This window comes from Fundulus heteroclitus, unplaced genomic scaffold (genome assembly GCF_011125445.2).
Source record: "Fundulus heteroclitus isolate FHET01 unplaced genomic scaffold, MU-UCD_Fhet_4.1 scaffold_920, whole genome shotgun sequence".
Taxonomy (NCBI): domain Eukaryota; kingdom Metazoa; phylum Chordata; class Actinopteri; order Cyprinodontiformes; family Fundulidae; genus Fundulus; species Fundulus heteroclitus.
Genome location: NW_023397385.1, coordinates 9,833 through 31,727, shown reverse-complemented (window position 1 = coordinate 31,727; position 21,895 = coordinate 9,833). Strand labels below are relative to the sequence as shown.

Sequence of the window (21,895 nt, the reverse complement as noted above, 5' to 3'; positions counted from 1 at the left end):
TTATAACAAATGGTCCAGTGCGTTTAAATAATCTTAGTGGGGCTAAAATAAATAGAATATTCTGACAGGATGTATGTTTCAAAACACAGCCACTCACACATTTTTATAAGTTTTTTTATTACTACATAAACAAACACATTTGTACATGTACAGACACACACACACACATATACATACATACATACATATATACACACACACACACATATATATATATATATATATATAGATAGATAGATAGATAGATAGATAGTTTCATCTGAGTCCCTGTGTAGAGCTTCTAATTGGTGCTGATTGGAAGTGGAGGCAGCTGGCCAGACTGACGGCAGCCAGCTTACTCACCTGATAGCGCAAGCACCAGATGATCAAACCCAGGTGGGAGCAGCTCAGATCAGAGCAGCTTGGAGGAGCTCAGCTCATTCTTTCTTTCCCTCTCTCTCTCCAACCAGTTATGATTTTTGTTAAATAAATCCCATTTTAAGTTTTCCCATGCGTGGCTTCCCTTTGATTTGTTATGGTCCAACAGCCAGGCCATAACAAAAAAATCTATCTATCTATCTATCTATCTATCTATCTATCTATCTATCTATCTATCTATCTATATTTTAGCTGCTCTGTGAAGGCATCAGAACTTTGACATTAGCGAATTATATATATATATATATATATATATATATATATATATATATATTATTCATCAATGTCTAAAGCTGCAATTTTGGAGAGACTAAGTCACAAAAACTTGGACGTGTAGACCTGTATCTCACTATGTAATATTAGAAAAATTACATTATAATATAAACAATATATTTTAATCTTACTTGTGAAAAGTTATCCCTCGAGCCCAGACGTCAAAAGTCCGTCGATTTAAACAAAAATAAGCCGCACAGTGCTGAGGTATCATTAGTGTGTTCAGCTTGAATCAGCAGGTTAGGGTAGCAGGTCGACCGCCCCAAGATGGCGGCCGTAATTCCTGCGCCGCGACAGTCCATGAGGGGTCTACTCTTATATTATGTCTATGGGATCTAAGCGTCCAAACAGGAAGTTTCACAAGTTACAGCTGTAAGCTAGCTAGTTAACCTTACTATGTACGTTGTGAATGTTTAATTATTTAGCAACTGTTTTAATTCTTCTATTTAAGTGTCACTCCTGCTTCTAGATTTGTATTTCATTGTTGTGGTTGTGTCTGATTGTGTTAGTCATCGTTAGATTTTAAATTGTAACTTAGATGCTACGTCTTTAAAAGACGTACTAATAGAGGTTTAGTGGGCTGGGTTAACCTATTTTCTTTCAGTTTGACCCAGCTAACTGTACGTTTTTGCCTCCGTCTGGTGCTTTTAGACGCGGCTGCTGAGAAAGAACCGCTGCGTAACATGAAGCCATGGAGGAGCGGAAGCTAAAGCGCAAGAGTCCCCGGACCTCCACCAACCCAGCGGCACAGAGCGGAGGCTCAGGCCGGAAAAGCAGCTCTTCCTCCTGGGGAAGGCATGTCGGCTACAGCCACAACACGGGGAGCATGTTGGGCCAAAAAAATAGGAGCAGGAGGTCGTCTTCCATCTTATCATTCTGGACAAATTAGAAAAAAAGGATGCCAAAATCAACGTTAACCTGTATTTTATTGATATGCCGTTGTGTTTTGCAGGGGAGTGAGAGATAAAGTGAGATATCCACAAGGTTTGGGAGGTAAACGTAATAAGAACCAGAATCAGGCCGCGCCTATCATTCAGCACTCCTTCCTAACTGATGTGTCAGATGTGCAGGAGATGGAAAACGGTCTGCTCAGCCTCCTCAACGACTTTCACTCTGGGAAACTGCAGGCCTTTGGTAATGTGGAGCTGACAGAGGAAGCAAGCAGTGAGTATGATCCGCTGCACATCTTCTAATTGCTTTTCTGTTGTAATCTGCTGTCACAGGCAATGAGTGCTCCATTGATCAGATGGAGCACGTCAGAGAGATGCAGGAGAAGCTGGCACGCATGCACTTTGACCTTTATGGTGAGGTTGACGAAATGCCTGAGGATCAGCGAAAAATGGCCTCTGACACCAACATGGATAAGCTACTTCTTAATGTAAGGCTGCTACTTTTCAGTATTGGCAGATCCAAGCATTCAGAGTCAAGGTTTTCCAGCCCAAATATCTGTTAAAAACCGCCACAACAAACGCTCTGCTATTACTGCGAAAAGCATTTAAAAAAAATAAATAAAAATAAATAAAAATCTAAAGAACACCTTATTACCATTAGAGTTTCAATTTTTATCTTTCAGCATGTCCTGTTCATTTGAAATTATTGCTGTTCTGTTCAGTGTATCTTTTGGTCATTTGATTTTCGTTTTAGAAACGGGGATTAAAATACAAAAAACAAATAGTTATTTGATTTTTGTTTTACAATACAAAAATTAAAACTTTTTAAGTGATAAAAAGGGATGACCAAAATTCGAAAACTTATTTGAGTTTAATTTACATTTCGGATAACAAAAAATAAAATTTGTTTAAAACAGAAACAAAAAAATGCCCATTTGTTCATATTTTGGGACCACATGTGGGCATTTACGTGACAAGAACGGCACATTCGATAAGGTGCCAGTGTTGCTTTAGCCCATTATTTTTTTTAACCTTACTAAGTTGACTTTAGAATTTGTTATTTGGCAAAACAAGCCAGTCACCCATAGAAATCTCAGGACAGTTATCACAATTATGTGTGGTAGGCTAGCAAGAGGATATTACACAAGAAACGTGCAAAGATTTTGCACTGAAAATGGGTTAAGTTTGATGGAACTCCCTGAAACTTTGGAGTTTGAAACAGATCATTGCAAGGGGTTTTATTTGTTGCTCACCATGTAGGAGCTGCTGTGATCTCACCATGTTAATCAGGAGCAAAGGCCTTATTCACAGACTCTATTATTAGGCCCGAGCAGCTAAGCGCTGCGAAGGCCTATTGTATGTGTAGTGTTAATTCTTATTATTCTGCCCCCCTAAAGAGGGGCCTTTTTGGGGGCTTTATCATACTCAAAAACTCACCAAACTTTGCAGATGCATGGTGACTAATTAAAAACTTTGCTATTCACTTACTTCATCGTAGAGACATGAGATTTGGTACAGTGGTAGAGCTCACCAAGACGCTCAGAATTCACAATTAATGTCATAGTGCAAATATCACAGGAAGTTGGCCATTTTAGATTGAAGGTCTGATTTTGACCCCATTTTTGACGTGTACAACATTGGTATTTGATCAAACTCCTCCTAGAGATTTTGAGCGAGCGGCTTGAAACTCGGTCAGTCTGATCATAAGGCATGGCCAATTAAAAGTTATCAAAACGGTGAGTTTTTGAGCTTGTTGAAGGGGCATTAGCAGGGGTCAAAGTTCACCTACTCGCCACAAAAAATAAAACTGTTATATCTCCTACACAGAAACACACAGAGGCACCAAACTTTCTGTAATTGATCATCATCGGGTCTTCTTTAATATCCAATGGTCAAATGATGACATCACTTAGGCCACACCCCCTGACAATAGGAAGTGTCATGTTTTGCTGTAAACGGTCTCTATGTTACCCTCTGAGCTAATCAACATGAAACTGTGTCCAGAGACAGAAGACATGTTGTTGTGTTGTGGATTCCAGCCCCAAGTGGATTCTATGGAGCAGGAGAGCGTGGCGGCGTGGTGACGTCACCTCAAACGCCGCTGCCATACGTTTGGCTCTGAATTCCACATTTTTGGGCCGAGCTGCTTAAAACTCACTTGGATGCATCCTTATCCACCCCCCAACAGGAATCCATAACAAACTTTGGTGGGCGTGACCTAATGCCTCAACGGCGCCACCTAGCAATTTTCAAAGGACCCTTTGCTATTCGCTTACTTCATCGTAGAGACATGAGATTTGGTACAGTGGTAGAGCTCACCAAGACGCTCAGAATTTACAATTAATGTCATAGTGTAAATATCACAGGAAGTCAGCCATTTTAGATTGAAGGTCTGATTTTGACCCCATTTTTGACGTTTACAGCATTGGTATTTGATCGAACTCTTAGAGATTTTGAGCGAGCAGCTTGAAACTCGGGCAGTCTGATCATAAGGCATGGCCAATTAAAAGTTATCAAAACGGTGAGTTTTTGAGCATGCTGAAGGGGCGTGAGCATGGGTCAAAGTTCACCTACTCGCCATGAAACACAAAACGGTTATATTTCATACACAAAAACTCACAGAGCCACCAAACTTTCAGTAGTTGATCACCACTAGGTCTCCTACAATATCCAATGGTCAAATGATGACATTGCTTAGGCCACGCCCCCTGACAACAGGAAGTGTCATGTTTTATTGTTAACAGTCGCTATGTCACCCCTCTGAGCTAATCAACATGAAACTGTGTCCACAGACAGAAGACATGTTGCTGTGTTGTGGATTCCAGGCCCAAGTGGATTCTATGGAGCAGGAGAGCGTGGCGGCGTGGTGAAGTCACCTCAAACGCCGCTGCCATACGTTTGGCTCTGAATTCCACATTTTTGGGCCGAGCTGCTTAAAACTCACTTGGATGCATCCTTATCCACCCCCCAACAGGAATCCATAACAAACTTTGGTGGGCGTGACCTAATGCCTCAACGGCGCCACCTAGCAATTTTCAAAGGACCCTTTGCTATTCACTTACTTCATCGTAGAGACATGAGATTTGGTACAGATGTCAATACATACATTTTAAGCTGGTGGGTCGCCACTGCCTCCGGTGGCCAAATGCATCGCTGCATCAACTGATCTGCACCAGTTTAATCTCGTCATGGCAAAATTATTTTTTCTCTTCATGTGTGGCCCTAATACTCCATCGTAAGAACACCGCTGTCGTTACCGCGGGTCCTGGGGAAAAAAGAAAAAAACGCTGCTCCTGGGGGGAATTTTTGATTATGCTCACGCATAGATGTGTAATACTTTTCATTGCAATTCAGACAGGCGCAGACTGCACCGTGCAGTTCATTTTAAAGAGGCAGTTTTGGCGCATATTCCGATAGAAATGGGCTGCGGGGAGCCTAAGTGTGTTGTCGTGGGCGTGTTTACCCGCTGCAGGTAACCGCTGTGAAACAATCAGAAAGATTTCCCTGATTAATAACATTTTTATGGAGCGCTAGACTTATTGTTACTATGTGCTGCTTTACCAGTTCTCTCTCTCTCTCTCGCTCGCTCGCTCGTCATCGGACAAAAATCAAACTGCTTCGTGTTTGTATTTGAAATTGTGCGTCAGACTCAGATTTAGAAGTGTTGTTACGACGTTTGAGCTGTAACTGCAACCGTTATATATATATATATATATCTTGTAACTTTACTGAATTTGCAGCTTAAGAAGATTGGGTTTGACAGACAACACCAACTGTCCCCTCAATCCAGTGCACACAATACCACAACAGACCTCATCACGCTCTACAGTACATCAAGAAAACTAAATCAACTAAAACAAGTTCACGAGTGCACTTGAAATGAAGTTAATCCATATTTGTGTGTCAGGGTGTCTAAGCACTCTCCAGAATTTGACATCTCAGCAGAAACTGTAATAATTATAGAAAGTAACGTTATAGTTGTTCTGCCTTTTGTTAAGACAGCAAGGAATTCATGTCGTGAATACATTACATAAATAAGATATTAATTAATTCTTAGTCAGAGGAAATCCATGGTAAAAACGGTTAGAAACGTTTTGGATTCATATTTAATCAGAGTGAGACATCACAACTTTGTTAGATCTCTATGTGAATTACGTGAGATAGTGAGTGCTCTCACCTTAAAAAAAGATCTTTGACGTATTTTGCTCCGGTAAAAAGCTGCTTTTCAGCTATGAAGCTAGGGAAACTGCTAATGTTGAATTTGTTCTACATGCTTCTGCCTTGGAAAAATATTTGTCTTTTTACAAAAACAATGTTTAAAGCCAGATTTGGGAATTCAGACAACGCAAGAAAAGGAAGCTTTGTGTGGGGAACTTTTGTCCTAGCTGCATATGGCCCAAGGACAGCACAATAGTTTTCTTGAAGTATAATTTTGGAGAAGTAGAAACAAGTATTAACATAGCTCTCAACTCTCACGCATTGACCGTGTGACACACGCATTTCACTAACTTCACACGCAACACATGGCATTTCACACGCAAACATGGCATTTTTCACGCATAAAAATCACAAAGCCCATCTGGGCTGCGGACCACAAAACTCCGCCTTCTGCTGAGCTGTTTCGGCTTCTTTCACAACTTGTGGCCATCAGTAATTCCTGCTGCAGTTCATGTTAACAGAGCAGCAGGAAGAGTAATCAGAGTTATGAATAATTTTAGTCTTAACCAGTGGTAAAAGTGAGCCGGTGTTATGCTCAAAAGTGCATGCCTGCCGAGATATGCATCCCCTGTCGCGGGAGCGCGCCTCGCTCTGTACAAATGAATATCGACGGAAAACGAATTAAAATACGACCAACGGAGCGACTTGTTCTTATATTAATTATATAAAAACGTTTAAATCTACTTCTAGTGTGAAAAAAACTGTGTGTATTTGGCAGATTCGTTTACAAAAGTACGGGTGTTATGAACAACATTAAATCCAAAGTTTTTATCCGAGGTACGGCTGATTTATTTGTTGTGGTCTCTTGTCATTCACACATAACAATAAACCATGAGAGCTGATGTGAGTTTTGAAACTGCAAGCATGGGACATTTCAAACTTACAAGGAAAGAGGCATAAAACGGAATAGAACTTAACTCATACAATAATCTATTTATCCAGAAACAGTGTGGGCTTTCTTACAATACTGAATGCTCTATAATTGTATTTCTGTTATGTTTTGATTCTGCACACCTGCTAGCTTTTTATTCTGAAAAATCTATAATATTACAGCAGCAAATTACCAAAGCTTTTCAAAAGCCTATTTAAAAGCTCCAAATGGGGCTTCAGATCATAGAGCGACAATTGCGCTGTCATTGTTTTACAGGGCAGAATTTGCATTTGCTGACCCTTGTCCTTTAATTACAGATGGATATACAGGAATACATTCATACAAGTGTCAACTCCTCTGAGATAGCAGGGGGTGCGTTTTTTGGCAAAGGGGCTGCCAAAAAAACGCACCCCCCTATGTTTTTAATCTAAAAATTGTCCCACACACCTGAAATTCACACTAGAAGTTCAGAACACATGTGTAAACACGTAGAAAATGTTACATCAACTACAAGTGTATATTTCTATGAAACAGCAGGGGATGCGTTTTTTGGCAACGGGCTGGTTATAAACTGTAACAGTCTAGAAGTGCATTGAGCTGAAAAGAGGGAGACATCAGCAGCTGGATCGTGCATAAAGACGCAGCGGGAACCTCTGTGTGCTTCAGTTATGCTGCTGAGGGGAAAATGTTCACCATAAAGACTTGATGAAAATCAGCCTGATTCACCAATCAGGTTATAGATCTATAATGATAAACAAACCCATAGATGAATGTGTAACAGTGTAATAATTCCTCAAGGGGATGGGTTAAAATACAGAAGTGAATTTCTCCATTGTGAGATCAATAAAGTTCAATTATTATTATAACTATAGAGGTAGCTCAGGGTAACATGAGCCACTCTAACTATAAGCTTTGTCAAAAAGGAAAGTTTTAAGCTTAGTCCTAAAAGTAGACTGGGTGTCTGCATTACGGACCAAAACTGGGAGTTGGTTCTACAGGAGAGGAGCCTGATAACTAAAGGATCTGCCTCCCATTCTACTTTTAGAGACTCTAGGAACCACCAGCAGACCTGCAGTCTGAGAGCAAAGTGCTCTGTTAGGAACATAAGGGGTAATCAGAGCTCTGATCAAGATTTTTGACTTTATTACCAGAGGCCACATATGGAATATTGCTAAAGTAATACTTTAGCAATATTTCCAATTGATAAAGTGTTACGGTTACAGTATTTCTTTTGGGTGTTTATCCACCAATTTAACTGTCAAACGTTCATAAAAGCTGTCTTAATGCAAGAAACAAAACCCTTAAACACATGAAATAACAATTAACTTTAAAGAACTAAAAAGGTTTTGTTAACTTTTGACATAAAGCTGGATTAACAGCTAGTAAGATACCATTGATTAAATTGGTATACTAATGTTTAAACCAGGGGTGTCAAACGTACGGCCCGCGGGCCGAATCCGGCCCGCTGAACGCTTTAGTCCGGTCCGGTGGCCCAATGCATTTTCATTATTCAACGGCTGTATCTCCTCGCTGCATCGACCGATCTTCACCAGATTTTTTTGTGAGTCGTGGGGGCGTGCTGCCCAAATGCGTTCGTGTAAATCGCCCGGTGGACGGGCAGGAAAAATGCGTGACAACTTCTGCGGTGGCTGGCGACCGGCTGTGCGCGAACCCCCGCGGTGGCCAATAGGCCAGAGCGGCGCTTGGCTGCGAGGGCCGATCATCACCGCTTGCGGTTTTAATTTCTGTTATATTTGCTTCTGGCAGCATGCTATTTTCTTATACTCATAAGACAAATAGGTGTCACTATTACTATGCTTTTGAAATTTCAGGAAAATCAAATAATTATTAATGGCCAAGAATATATATACATTTTTTTAAGAAATTAATTTATGAAATTATATTTGAAAAGTTTTAGGGGCATATGCTCTGGAGCTTTTTCCTGGAGCCTCTGGTGTTTTCAGCACATCAAGTTTTACTCCAATAGCTCACTATATGAGGTTCACAGTGAGGAGGAGGACACATCATCTGCTTCAAATACCACAGCTGGATGTTTTACGTTATGCAAAAACCTGCAACTCCTAGTCCAGCTGTGCAGTGGGCTGCCTTAGCCCACTGCACAGCAAGAACCCTCACAGCTCTTACAGTGGTCCAACACATTAAAATCACTCCACTGGTATTGCAGCGGTCATCACCCTCTGCTGAAAGTTTGTTCATCAAATATTCATCATATCTTACAATCCATCTAATGTTAAAGTCCATCATATGTTACAATCACTATACTGCTATTGCCTATGTGCACATTTCTCTCAGGAATATCTAAATGCAAATTTCTGTAAATTAACCCTAAAATCATTGCACAAAAGTACTTAAGGACGACTAATCTATTGAGCATGGCTCATGTCACTCGCAAAGGGACTGATTTCAAAGCCCTCGGACTCTGACATAATCTTTTTATTTTTTCTTTAGCACACTATAATGTGAATTTTTTTTTTACACCTTATTTATTGTCTGTTGCTTGTACTCTAACCCGGATTGTCCTGAAGGAAATTTAACCATGGTAACACGGGTTGACAATATAGAATCTTTGAATCTTACTAGTGATATCTGTGCTGAGACTTCTGCGGTTAAAAGAACATTACTCAGTTATGATTTTAGACATGGCAAAACAACGCCTAAGTACATTTCATTCTGCAACACTGGCACCCTATCAAATTTGGCGCTCTTGTCACGTAAATGTCATGGTTGAGTTTTGGTTTGGCTTTGTTTTTCTGTTATTTTCATTTTTTCATCTCTTTTGGGTTAGGTTTGACTTTATTTATTGTTAGTTTTCAGTCATCAGTTATTTTCTGTCAATTTTCACTTCACCTCCTCAGCAGTCAGTCACACCTGATATCATTTACCAGTCAATTAGCCAGACCCTGGTTCCACCTGTGAAGTGTTCTATTTAACCTGCCTCCGCCTTCAGTTCAGCACTGGGCCGTCATCATTCCACACCTTTCCATGCCAGTCCCCGTTTTTGCCTTGGAAGATTTGTTTTTCTTGTTTAAGGTTAGTCCTGCCAGTTTTCTATAGACTCATACTTTACTGTTTGTCCCTGGAGAAGTTCTGCTCTGTGTCCTGGTGTCTCCAGAGAACTGCTAACTGGACTAGCCATCCTGGAAAGGCTCTGCTCTGTGCCCTGGTGTCTCTCAAGTTCTGCTAACCTGACTAGCCGCCCTGGAGAAGTTCAGCTCTGTGCCCTGGTGTCTCTCAAGTTCTGCTAACCTGACTAGCCGCCCTGGTGAAGCTCAGCTCTGTGCCCTGGTGTCTCCAATGAACTGCTAAGCTGTTGTGGCTACGGGCCCTGCTAGCCGAGCAGTACTGAGCTTTCCCTGCGGCCTGTATAGTTGTGACTCTCTCTCACTCCGGCCCGTTAGCTCCTGCCATCACCTACACCCCTGACCTTCTGCAGCCCTGAACCTCCGGTCTTCATCATCCGCCATCCAGCACACTTCCTTTAAATAAAAACTCTTAAACTTTAGTCCCGTGTGCGCGTCCTGAGTTCATCGATAAACAAACCCTGACAGTAAATAACTACATTCGGTCTTGGAATATGAACAAATGGGCCTTTTTGTTTCTGTTTTAAAGTAATTAAATTTTTTGTTATCTGAAATTGAAAAGAAAACTCAAATCATTTTTAAAATTTTGATTATCCCTTATTGACACTGAAAATAAGAAATTATTTTAATTTTTGTATTTTAAAACAAAAATCAAATAACCATTTGTTTTTTTAAAATCCCTTTTCTAATGACCAAAAGATACACGGACCAAGGTACTTTTTATCAGTTTGATTAAACGGTATAATTCAACATAGAAAAAACAGAAAAATGGCCGTTTTCCCGTTTTGTGGTTTCTGCACATAAAACCAAAATCCATTAAACAGCTTGATTTTGTTTTTTTTGTTTTCGCCCCCAAAACGAAAATACCATTAAATTTTCGGTTTCAGAAGTGGGCGTGGCTTTCAAGCCCGACGGTCCGGTGCCCTTCAAAATAAAGGCATGGCATGGAGAAACTTTCGTTGTATTTTTTGCCCTCATCGAAACTTCTGCATTTTAAATTAAAGCAGGTGTAATACATATATAAATATATACATATATTTAGATGTAATATATATTTATAATTTTTATAGCTACAGGGTTTACTCGGAATAAAGTCATCTATTGAGTGTCAGAGAGATTTAACTGCGACAGAACAGACATGGCAAATTTGACACTCAGGACAGGTATTTTAAATGACCAGCAGATGTCGCTGTTCATTAATGTGAACCATATCCAGCGTATTTTAACGCCTCATAGTCAATAAATGGAACATTTATGAAACGGGGTGTTGTGTGTGGAACTTTATTTTTGTGGGGGAGATTTTTTTTAGATATATATCTGGGAAAACAGCCAATATAAACAGGAGTGAGGTAGAAAAAAATAATAGATCTCTCTCTCTCTCTCTCTCTCTCTCTCTCTCTCTCTCTCTCTCTCTCTCTCTCTCTCTCTCTCTCTCTCTCTCTCTCTCTCTCTGAGTCAATGCTGGAAGTGGAGGACTGTGAGAGTGGGTGCGCGTTTCAGCGTGAGTGCGATTTCTATCTTTTCTATTCTTTGTTTGTTTGTTTGTTCAGTTAGTTTTGCTGTTTGTGTGTTTGTGGCGGGTGGTTTCCTGAGTGGTTACGCCCGGTGTTTTTCACCGGGCGTAACACCGACTCATGGAGTTAATCCGGCCAAAAAGATCATCTTATCTCAAGTCCCTCCATTTATTAGTAATGAAACATTACAAAGAGAACTGGCGAGACACGGGCAGTTAATGTCTCCTATTAAACGGATCCCTCTGGGCTGTAAATCGCCGCACCTTAAACATGTTGTTTCCTTCAGAAGGCAGGTTTTTATGGTTTTGAAAAATAACACTGAGGAGCTAAATTTAATACTGAAATTTAGAGTGGATGACTTTGATTACACTGTTTATACTTCTTCAGAAAGAATGAAATGCTTTGGCTGTGGAATGGAGGGCCATATAGTGCACTCCTGTCCACAAAAACAAAATGCTAAAGAAAACAACAGTGAGACTGTTTCATCAGTTTCAGATCATGAACATCCACAGAGCACACAGGAGGGGAATTCACAGAGCACACAGGAGGACAGGTCACAGAATTCACAGGAGGGAAACGGACAACAAGCTGGGCATGAAGGAGCAGCTGCTTCTGTTAATGATATGCTGGATTCTGCTGGTTTAGGAAATGATGGTTCAGGTGCTGATGTAGTTTTTGATGGCCCAGAAGATCCTGGTTTAGATACCAACAGGGACTTTGGTGCTGTTGGTTCTGATGCTGCTTTCTCTGGTTCAAAAGTAGAAATCACTGAGCAGTCACACACTGACAGCGTTACCACACAGATCAAATTAGGGGAGGTAGGATGTTCTCAGGAGGAGGAGGATGAAATGCTGGTAGATAAAGATTTTTCTAATGATACTAAAAAGAGGAAACCAAATGAAGAGCGTCAATCTGTTTGTAAAGTGAAAAAAGTTTCTCCTAATAGTGAATGCCAGCAGTCAGGTGACAGTGAAGGTGATGAGGAGAGTGATGTGGAGTCTCTGGCCTCCTCACAGATGTGGACTCACAAGAAGAGTGGCTACTCTTTAACAAGTATTAAAAGCTTCCTGCAGGACACAAAGGGAGCCAGGAATGTCAAAGTGGAAAAAGTTTTTCCTGATCTACAGCTCTTCCTTGACTCAGTGAAGGTTTTCCTGAGAAGTCCTGGAGTCCTGGGGGAAAAAGCCTTCACTGACCAGGAAATCTACCGTATTAAAAAACTCGTGCAAAAGGTCAAAAAGCAGTTAGAAGATGATGAATAACATTAAGAATCTTTCTTATTTTCTTTTTTGGTTTTTAGTTTCTGTTTCACTTCTACTTTTTTATGCTATGGGAGATATTCGTATAGGCAGCTTGAACCTAAATTGGGCAAAAGATGATGCGAAAAGAGCTTCTCTTTTCAAGTTGTGCTCTCTTAAAAAGTTAGATATAATTTTTTTACAAGAAACGCACAGTACTGCTGATAATGAGGCTGACTGGAGGAGAGAATGGACCGGTGAATCCTTCTTAAGTCATAAGACCAGTAACAGTGGTGGGGTTGGAGTTCTCTTTGCTAAAAATTTTTTTCCTCAGTCGGTGGAATCTGAGGAGGTCATTAAAGGCCGTCTGTTGAAAATAAGAGCAGCGTATGAGAAAGTTACAATGGTGTTTATTACTATATATGCTCCTGTTCTGGGAGTGGAGAGGGTCTAGTTGCTTTGAATAAGGTTATTGAAAAATGTAGCAGTGAGGAATATTTATTTGTTGGAGGTGATTTTAACTGTACTGAGGACAGCAGCTTAGACAGCTTAGACAGGAACCATGCAGAGCCTCATGCCGCCTCTGGCACTCGCCTGATTCAGCTTCTGGAAGCTCAGGAGCTGTGTGATGTGTGGAGAGGTTTTCATGGTGTGCAGCGACAGTACACGTGGACACATGCTAAAGATAATTTACTGTCTATGGCCAGGCTTGATCGTTTTTATTGTTTTAAACATCATTTTAATATTTTTAAAAGTTGTTTAATCAGCCCTGTTGGTTTTTCTGACCATTCACTTGTAACAGTTTCTGTTTTTATAAGGTGTGTGAAAGCCAGTAGTGCTTATTGGCATTTTAACACAGCCTTATTGGAAGACAGACATTTTAAAGATACATTTGCCTTTTTTTGGAAAAACCATCAGAGTACAAAATCTGATTTTATTTCTTTACAACAATGGTGGGATTTTGGAAAAGTCCTGATAAGACAGTTCTGTCAACAGTACACTCAGAATGTCACCAAGGCCTTGATGGGTTCAGTCAGGGCTCTGGAGTCTGAGGTGGAGGAGCTAAGAAATTTGTTTGAAGCCACAGGAGACCAACACCATACTCAGTTATTGGAAGCTAAAAAATCTGATTTTGTTAGGCTCAGAACCGGTGGACCCAGAATTCGAGGCAGACAAACCGTTCAAGTTTAACAGTTTATTTAGATCAGGTGTGGAGCGGGAGGCGTCAGCGTCTACAGCGGGATCCTCTGCAGAAGGAGACGGCAGGTTAGTGACCACGCTTATCGGAAGGTGTTTGCACACAAACGTGTCGGTCACTAACCTGGTCTTAATGTTCAGTTCAGCCCCAGTGGGTCCCAGCAGGCGGGTCGTCAATTCGCTGCGGCGGTTGCCGCTCATGAAGTCCCAGCAGCGGGTGATACGGTGGTCGGAGGACAGGCAGGAGATCAGAACCGTGAGAGCAAACGTCAGCAGGATGAGCCGTAGAGCGAAGCCGAAGTCGGGGACGTGGTCGAAGGTCGGAGCCAGGAGATCAGAGAGCCAGTGAGGTACCGAAGGATAATCCAGGACGGAGTCGGGTCACGGTTCCAGGTTCGGTACACGGGGCAGAGATCCAGCGGGTAGTCAGGACAGGCAGAGGTCAGATCGGGCAAACAGAATCAGACAGGAGTGAGCAGGCTCGGAGGTCGAAAGGCAAACAGGTCAGGATCAGGAGTCAGAATAATAAACGCTGGAATAAGTCTCACACTAGGATCGAAATAAACTGGCACTGTTGCCTGGTCTTAAAGCTGGTTATATACTAGTGAGAGCAGGTGGAACAGATCTGAAGTGATGAGGAACGGGCGGAGCTAGAACAGGTGTGTGACATGAGAGATCAGACCAGGCAACAGTGCCGAAATCATGACAGATTTAGCTAAATTGCTGGGTGTCTCAGCTCAGGGGGCTCTTGTTAGGTCCCGTTTCCAACATGTAGCTCACATGGACGTTCCGTCTCACTTTTTCTTTGGTCTAGAGCGTAAGAATGGACAAAAAAAGTTAATTCACAGCTTAAAGAGTGACACTGGGCAGGTGCTAAATGATCATACAGTAATCCGTAAACATGCTGTCACTTTTTACAGTAAACTGTTTAAATGTGAGCACAGAGAGGAGCAGGTAATGTCTCAGAGTTTTTACACTGGTCTTCCTCAGGTGGAGCAGCAGAGTAACATAGAGCTGGAAGAAGCTCTGTCTGCTAATGAACTCTATACAGCTCTGCAGGGCATGCGGAGTGGGAAAGCTCCTGGAATAGATGGTCTACCTGTGGACTTCTACAAGTCTCTCTGGTCAGTAGTGGGGGAAGATCTGCAGTCAGTACTGAATGACAGTCTGGCTGGTGGCCGTCTGCCACTTAGCTGCAGAAGAGCGGTTCTTACTTTGCTGCCCAAAAAGGGTGACCTACAGTTTATAAAAAATTGGAGACCTGTTTCACTGCTCTGCTCAGATTACAAGCTCCTCTCTAAAGCCGGGCGTACACTGTACGAGTTTTTCAGTCGTGGTACTTATATACATCTCAAACTGTGCGACGGAACCGCGGGGTTTAAAAAGTTCACCGCTCACGATCTGTGCGGCGCGACGCTCGGACGAGACCGGACTGCTCACACTGTACGTCGTGTCCCCTCTGGGACCGCTCGCTGTGGTGGCAGAGGCAGGCGAGCGACGGTAGGTGACAGGGACCCAGAGCAGGGGTTCGAGCCCAGCTCTGGCGAGGCCCGCAGGAGGCACCGGGCGTCGGGGGAACGGAGGGGAGAGAGAGGAGAGACGAGACGCATCGGCGGCCGCGCGGCACGGTAGGTCGCCTGGCCCGCACCCCCCCCCACCCCCCCCCCCAGCAAGTGGAGGAGTGCCGAAACAGGCGGCCAGCGCGTTGCGCGGACCGCGGAGGAGTGCCGAAACGCGCGGACCGCGGAGGTGTGCCGAAACAGGCGGCCAGCGCGTTGCGCGGACCGGACGGCTCGCCCTCCCTAACACCGGCTGGAGGTTGCTTCAGGGACGCCCGCTTCCCTCCCTCCGCTGGCGGGGACGGAGAGGAGTGGAGGGCGCCCCCTCGTAGCTCTGCTTGAACAGCAGGATGCGCTCACGAAAACCTCACGACAGCCGACTGAATTTCAAACATGTTTGATTTTCACGATCGTCCGATTCCTGATCGGGAGGTAGTCGTGAGAAGCCAGTCCCCCCTCCTCCCCCCCCCCCCCCCCCCCCCCCCCCCCTCTACGATCAAGCTGAAATTTGGCCCGATTCAAAAAATGCTCGCACGACTGAAGAATCGGCCCGAAAAGGGGAAAAACTCGTACAGTGTACGCCCGGCTTAAGGTGTTGGCAACCAGGCTGAGCAAAGTGATGGAAAAAGTGATCCACTGTGATCAGACGTATTGTGTACCAGGCAGATTGATCTCTGATAATATTGCCTTGATACAAGATTTTTTAGACATCTGTAAGCTGTATGGCCTGAAAGCTGGAATTATATCTAGTGATCAAGAAAAAGCCTTTGATCGTGTTGAGCATGATTACTTATGGCTCACTTTGAGTGCTTTTGGTTTTAGTCCTGGTTTTATTGATAAAGTGAAGGTTTTATACTGTGACATTCAGAGTGTGCTAAAAATTAATGGTGGTTTGAGCGCTCCTTTTCAGGTTCAAAGAGGAATAAGACAAGGATGTGCCCTTTCTGGCATGTTATATTCTTTAGCTTTTGAGACATTATTGCATAAACTCAGACGTAACCTTCAGGGATTGGGCATTCCAGGTTGTAATAGATCTTTAAAGCTGTCGGCCTATGCAGATGACCTTGTCATCTTAGTGAATACTCAAAAGGATATTGACATATTGGTAAGAGATGTCAATCAGTTTGGCTCTTTATCCTCAGCAAAAGTTAACTGGGATAAAAGTGAAGCTCTGTGTGTTGGAAGTGATCTGGAGAATCAACTAAAATTGCCTGGGAGGTTAATTTGGAAGAAGGGAGGGCTCAAATATTTAGGAGTTTTTCTGGGTGATCAATCTTTTGGTTTGAAAAACTGGGAAAATGTTTTAGATAAGGTGAAAGGTCGTTTAACAAGGTGGAAATGGATTCTGACAAAGATGTCCTACAGAGGCAGAGTTTTAATTGTTAATAATTTGGTTTCGTCCACTTTATGGCATCGCTTATCATGTGTTGACCCCCCCACCTGACCTGCTGTCAAAGATCCAGGCCCTTCTTGTTGACTTTTTCTGGGACAAACTGCACTGGGTGCCACAGAGTGTGCTGTATTTGCCGAAGGACGATGGAGGACAGGGCCTGATCCACCTCAGCAGCAGAGGGGCTGCTTTCCGTTTCCAGTTCCTACAGAGGTTTCTGTGTGGTCCTACTGATTTAGTGTGGAGGCCGTTGGCTTGCTCTATCCTGAATCAGTTAGGTGGACTTAGACTGAACAAATCCTTGTTCCTGATGGACTTAAAGCAGCCTAATGTCAAAGAACTTCCTGTTTTCTATCGTGGATTATTCAAGGTGTGGAGTTTGCTGAAAAAGAAGTGGCTCGGACAACACAGCTCACTATACTGGCTGCTTCAGAACCAGTCATCTATGGGTCACGGTTCAGTGCAGTTTGTCAGGTGGGGCCAACTGTTCTAAGGCGGTTCTGTCTCTCAAATGTGGTGACTCTGGGACATGTAGTCCAGCTTACAGGAGCAGGCTTGGATAATGCAGCTCCTCTTGCTTCCCGATTAGAAGTGAACTCGACTCGGTTTATTGCACTGTTGCTTAGTAAATGGAGAGAAGCCCTCACGGGTAGTGAGCGGACTTTGTTGCATCATTATTGTAATGGCTCTGTTGAACCTAATGAGAATGATGTTTTCCCTTCACTAAACATTTCCCCGGATTTTAAGAACTGCGTTGGACCGTTTTTAAAGAGTGAGATCTCTTCTGAGGTTGTTTTTAAAGACGTGAACAGTAAAATAATGTATAAAATTTTTGTTAAGATTCTGCAGAGGGACAAATTAAATGGCAGAACTGACACTCCATGGAGAGCTCACTTAGGTCTTAGTGACAATGTTGGACCTGAGTGGAGAGCGCTGTACAAACCACCATTAATCAAACGAGCAGCTGACTTACAGTGGAGGATTTTACATGGCATTGTGGCTGTGAATGCTTTTATTTCTATTATTAACTCTGATGTTAGTCATGATTGCCCATTTTGCACTAATCGTGAAACTGTGTTTCATTGTTTTATGGAGTGTGCTCGTTTGGTGCCAGTATTTGCAATGTTAGAAAATTTGTTTGGACTATATGGAGAGTTTTTTTCTAAACAAATGTTCATTTTGGGGTACAGATACTCTCAGAAGACTAAAATTAAATGCCAGCTTTTTAATTTTATTCTTGGAAAAGCAAAGATGGCTATTTATATGAGCAGAAAAAACACAATAGAGAAAGCTGTGGATGATGACGCTGTGTTCATGTTTGTAAAGATGTTGAAAGCTCGTTTGAAAATAGATTTTAATTATTATCGGACGATGAAAGACCTGGAAAGTTTTTCCAGAATATGGTGCTACAAAAATGTTCTGTGTCAGCTTGTAAATGAAGAACTTGTCTTTGGAAGTATGCTAGGATAATTTGGATTTTGTAAATCGTGTCTTACTGATGGTTGTTTGTGGTAGTTGTGTAACTTTTTAAATCTTTTAATAAATGTATTGTTAAACTTCTATCTATCTATCTATCTATCTATCTATCTATCTATCTATCTATCTATCTATCTATCTATCTATCTATCTATCTATCTATCTATCTATCTATCTATATGTATATATTCACTTTGAATGTTGAATTCACTGTGCTTTAACACATGTGGAATTATATAATTATCAAAAAAGTGTGAAACTGCAAATATATCTTATATTCTAGGTTCTTCAAAGTAGCCACCTTTTGCTCTGATTACTGCTTTGAACACACTCTGCATTCTCTTGATGAGCTTCAAGATGTAGTCACCTGAAATGGTTTTCACTTCACAGGTGTCCACCCTCAGTTGTGTTGTGCAGAAGTCAGGTGGATACAAAGCTGATAGTTCGACTGAATAGACTTTTAGCTGCTTTTTCTTCTTGCCATAATACAAATTCTAAGTAAAGGAAAACAATTGGCCATCATTACTTTAAGAAATTAAGGCCAGTCAGTCTGAAAAATTGGGAAAACTTTGAAAGTGTCCACAAGTACAGTGGCAAAAAACCATGAAGCACTAAAAAGAAACTGGCTGACCTGAGGACCGCCCCAGGAAAGGAAGACCTAGAGTCACCTCTGCTGCGGAGGATAAGTTCATCAGAGTCACCAGCTTCAGAAATTACAGGTTAACAGCACCTCAGATTACAGAGGAGGTCAACGCCACACAGAGTTCTAGCAGCAGACACATCTCTAGAATAACTGTTAAGAGGAGACTGTGTGAATCAGGCCTTCATGGTAAAATAGCTGCTAGGAAACCCCTGCTAAGGACAGCCAACAAGCAGAAGACACTTGATTAGGCTAAAGAACACAATGAATGGACATTAAACCAGAGGAAATCTGTGCTTTGGTCTGATGAGTCCAAATTTGAAATCTTTGGTTCCAACTATCGTGTCTTTTTACGACGGAGAAAAGGTGAACGGATGGACTCTATATGCCTGGTTCCCACCGTGAGGTGTGATGGTGTGGGGGTGCTTTGCTGGGTTAGGGGATTTATTCAAACCTAAAGGCATACTGAACCAGCATGGCTACCACAGCATCTTGCAGGTATATGCTTTTCAATCTGGTTTGGTTTAGTTGGACCATCATTTATTTTTCAACAGGACAATGACCCCAAACACACCTCCAGGCTGTGTAAGGGCTATTTGACCAAGAAGGAGAGTGATAGGGTGCTGCACCAGATGACCTGGCCTCCACAATCACCGGAACTGAACCCAATCAGGATGGTTTGGGGTGAGCTGGACCGCAGAGTGAAAGCAAAAGGGCAAACTAGTACCTCTTGAAGCTCATCAAGAGAATGCAGAGTGTGTGCAAAGCAGTAATCAGAGCAAAAGGTGGCTACTTTGAAGAACCTAGAATATAAGATATATTTGCAGCTTCACACTTTTTTGATAATTATATAATTCCACATGTGTTAAAGCACAGTGAATTCAACATGAGAGAGAGAGAGAGAGAGAGAGAGAGAGAGAGAGAGAGAGAGAGAGAGAGAGAGAGAGAGAGAGAGAGAGAGAGAGAGTGACTTCATTTCCATCATCAGGATAAAAACCAACTAATTACCACACACAAAGATAAGTTAAATATTAAGAACCATCATCCTCTACAGAACATAAAACATGTCTGATCCCCCACCGAGCCCTAAAAGGCTCCAAATAACTAGTGAGTGTGTAGAAAGCATGCTCTACTCTCAGACGAGCCGCAACCAGACCTTTCAGGCTCCGCACCACATCTGTCCAACCCTGACCCAGCATTTGATTCTTCCTGGTCCTCCAAATACCTAATTTAGCCACCCCAAATAAAAAATTTATTAAAACCAATGTCAGTTTTCTCCTTACTGTGTATTTGGGTCCAAAAACAAACAGAGGGACAGAGAAAACCTCTCCTAAAGCTTCCACCCATTCCTTCAGAACTCTAAAAAGATCAACCAGCCGAGGACAACCCACCACTAGGTGCTCTAATGTTTCCCTCTGTGTGCAAAATGGACAGCCCTCCCCAGTGCCTGGATCTAGGTGAGCTCTGTGTCTGTTCGTGGCTATTGCTCCATGTATCATCCTCCACTGAAGGTCCGCCATCCTTTTCTCAACAGGGGGTTTATACAGGACCCCCCACCTGCCTTTAGGGGTAACGTCTGAAGCAAATACCTCACACCATTTTGACTCCTTCACTCCAGCCAGAGAGCAAAGGTTCAACACCTTCACACAGTTGTAATAGAGCTGCTTCTTCCCACAGGAGCTGAAAGTACCCAGCACTGGTGCTTTCATGGTGAGAAGAAAACCATTCTCCTCCTGCCAGTCCTCAGCAGCAGGACAGACGCTCAGAGAGGGAAAAATGTACATGCCGTCATCCTTCCACTGGGCAGCGTGATTCTTAGCAAACCTTCTTAGTGGCTCAGACAGGGACTGCCAGACTTCCTCCACAATCCTACTCAGCACTCTGGAGGACCTGATGTTGGTGATGTCACCGAGCATTTCCATGGATGCTTTTATGAGGTGGCCCAGTTTAGTAATGCCGGCCTGCACAAATTTAGTTCTTAATGTAGCAGAGGAAAACGTGGGGTTTCCAAGGAAGTTGTTGTGAAACAATGGCTCCTCATAGATCCACATCCCTGTCCCAGGGTCCTGAGTTCTTGTGACCTTCAGTGTCTGCCAGGCATTGATCACGGAGCTGTAGAAAGGTGTGAGTCCTGTCAGGTCAACTTCACTTGATCTTAGCAGAAATAACTGCTTATCCAGCCCAAGCCGGCCAGCAAACCTGAGTAGCAGTCGAGCAGGAGCTAACCAGCAGCGACTGCAACCATACAACAACCTCTGTGCTGTCTGCAGTCTGAAAGCCGCGGTTCTGGACAGAATGTCTACAAGTCCTTGTCCTCCCTCTGCCACAGGGAGATACAAGACCGGTGCCCTCAGCCAGTGTTGACCGGACCAGAAGAAGTTCACCAGGAGCCGCTGCACCTCTTTTAGTAGGCCTGATGGTGGCACCAACACGATGAGCTTGTGCCACAGAGATGATGCGATCAGGTTATTCACTATCAGAGCTCTTCCCCTATAGGACAGGTGAGGGTAGCAACCATTTCCATTTAGACAACCTGGCTTCTACCTTTTCCAGCACTCCCTCCCAGTTTTGGCTCTGAAAATCTTCATTCCCTAGAAAAACTCCTAGGCTTTTTACACCCCTTTTTCCCCACTTAAGGTTCCCAGGAAGACGAGGAATACTCCCCACACACCACTCCCCCACTAAACAAGCCTCGCTTTTTTCCCAGTTCACTTTGGCGGAGGAAGCTTTTCCATACAAGCCCAAACTTTTTTGTAACTCTTAAATATCTACCTCATTGCAAATAAATACATTTACATCATCAGCATATACTGATACAACAATAGGTGGCATCTGAGCCAACTCTGGCAGGGAGAGACCTCTCAGTCTGCTCCTCAACCGGCAGAGGAGAGGCTCAATGGCAATACTGTAAAGCTGGCCTGAGATGGGGCAGCCTTGTCTGATCCCTCTCCTAACTGGTACTGGAACACTCAATCCACCTCCCACCTTCACCACACAACAAGCATCTCTGTACAACAGCTTCACCCAAGACAGAAAACCCTCCCCAACACCAAAAGTCTTTAAGGTAGAAAAAGAAACTCATGATCCACGCGGTCGAAAGCCTTCTCCTGG

At 42.8% G+C, this 21,895-nt stretch overlaps 1 protein-coding gene across 5 annotated transcripts; it reads left to right on the top strand.

Moving 5' to 3' along the window:
• The first annotated feature begins 977 nt into the window (after positions 1 to 977).
• Positions 978 to 21,236, top strand: LOC105925046 (coiled-coil domain-containing protein 28A). 5 transcript variants are annotated; one of them, XM_036134868.1, is made up of 5 exons: positions 978 to 1,062; positions 1,342 to 1,545; positions 1,643 to 1,824; positions 1,914 to 2,068; positions 19,339 to 19,533. In XM_036134868.1, exons 2-5 carry the CDS (start codon positions 1,382 to 1,384, stop codon positions 19,516 to 19,518), a joined length of 681 nt encoding a protein of 226 aa, XP_035990761.1. In that variant the 5' UTR covers positions 978 to 1,062; positions 1,342 to 1,381; the 3' UTR covers positions 19,519 to 19,533. The 5 variants fall into 5 exon arrangements, with proteins under 5 accessions (XP_035990761.1, XP_035990762.1, XP_035990760.1 ...); XM_036134869.1 differs by lacking the exon at positions 19,339 to 19,533 and adding an exon at positions 21,114 to 21,236 and having other exon boundaries at positions 1,019 to 1,088; XM_036134867.1 differs by having other exon boundaries at positions 1,019 to 1,088.
• Positions 21,237 to 21,895: the final 659 nt, after the last annotated feature.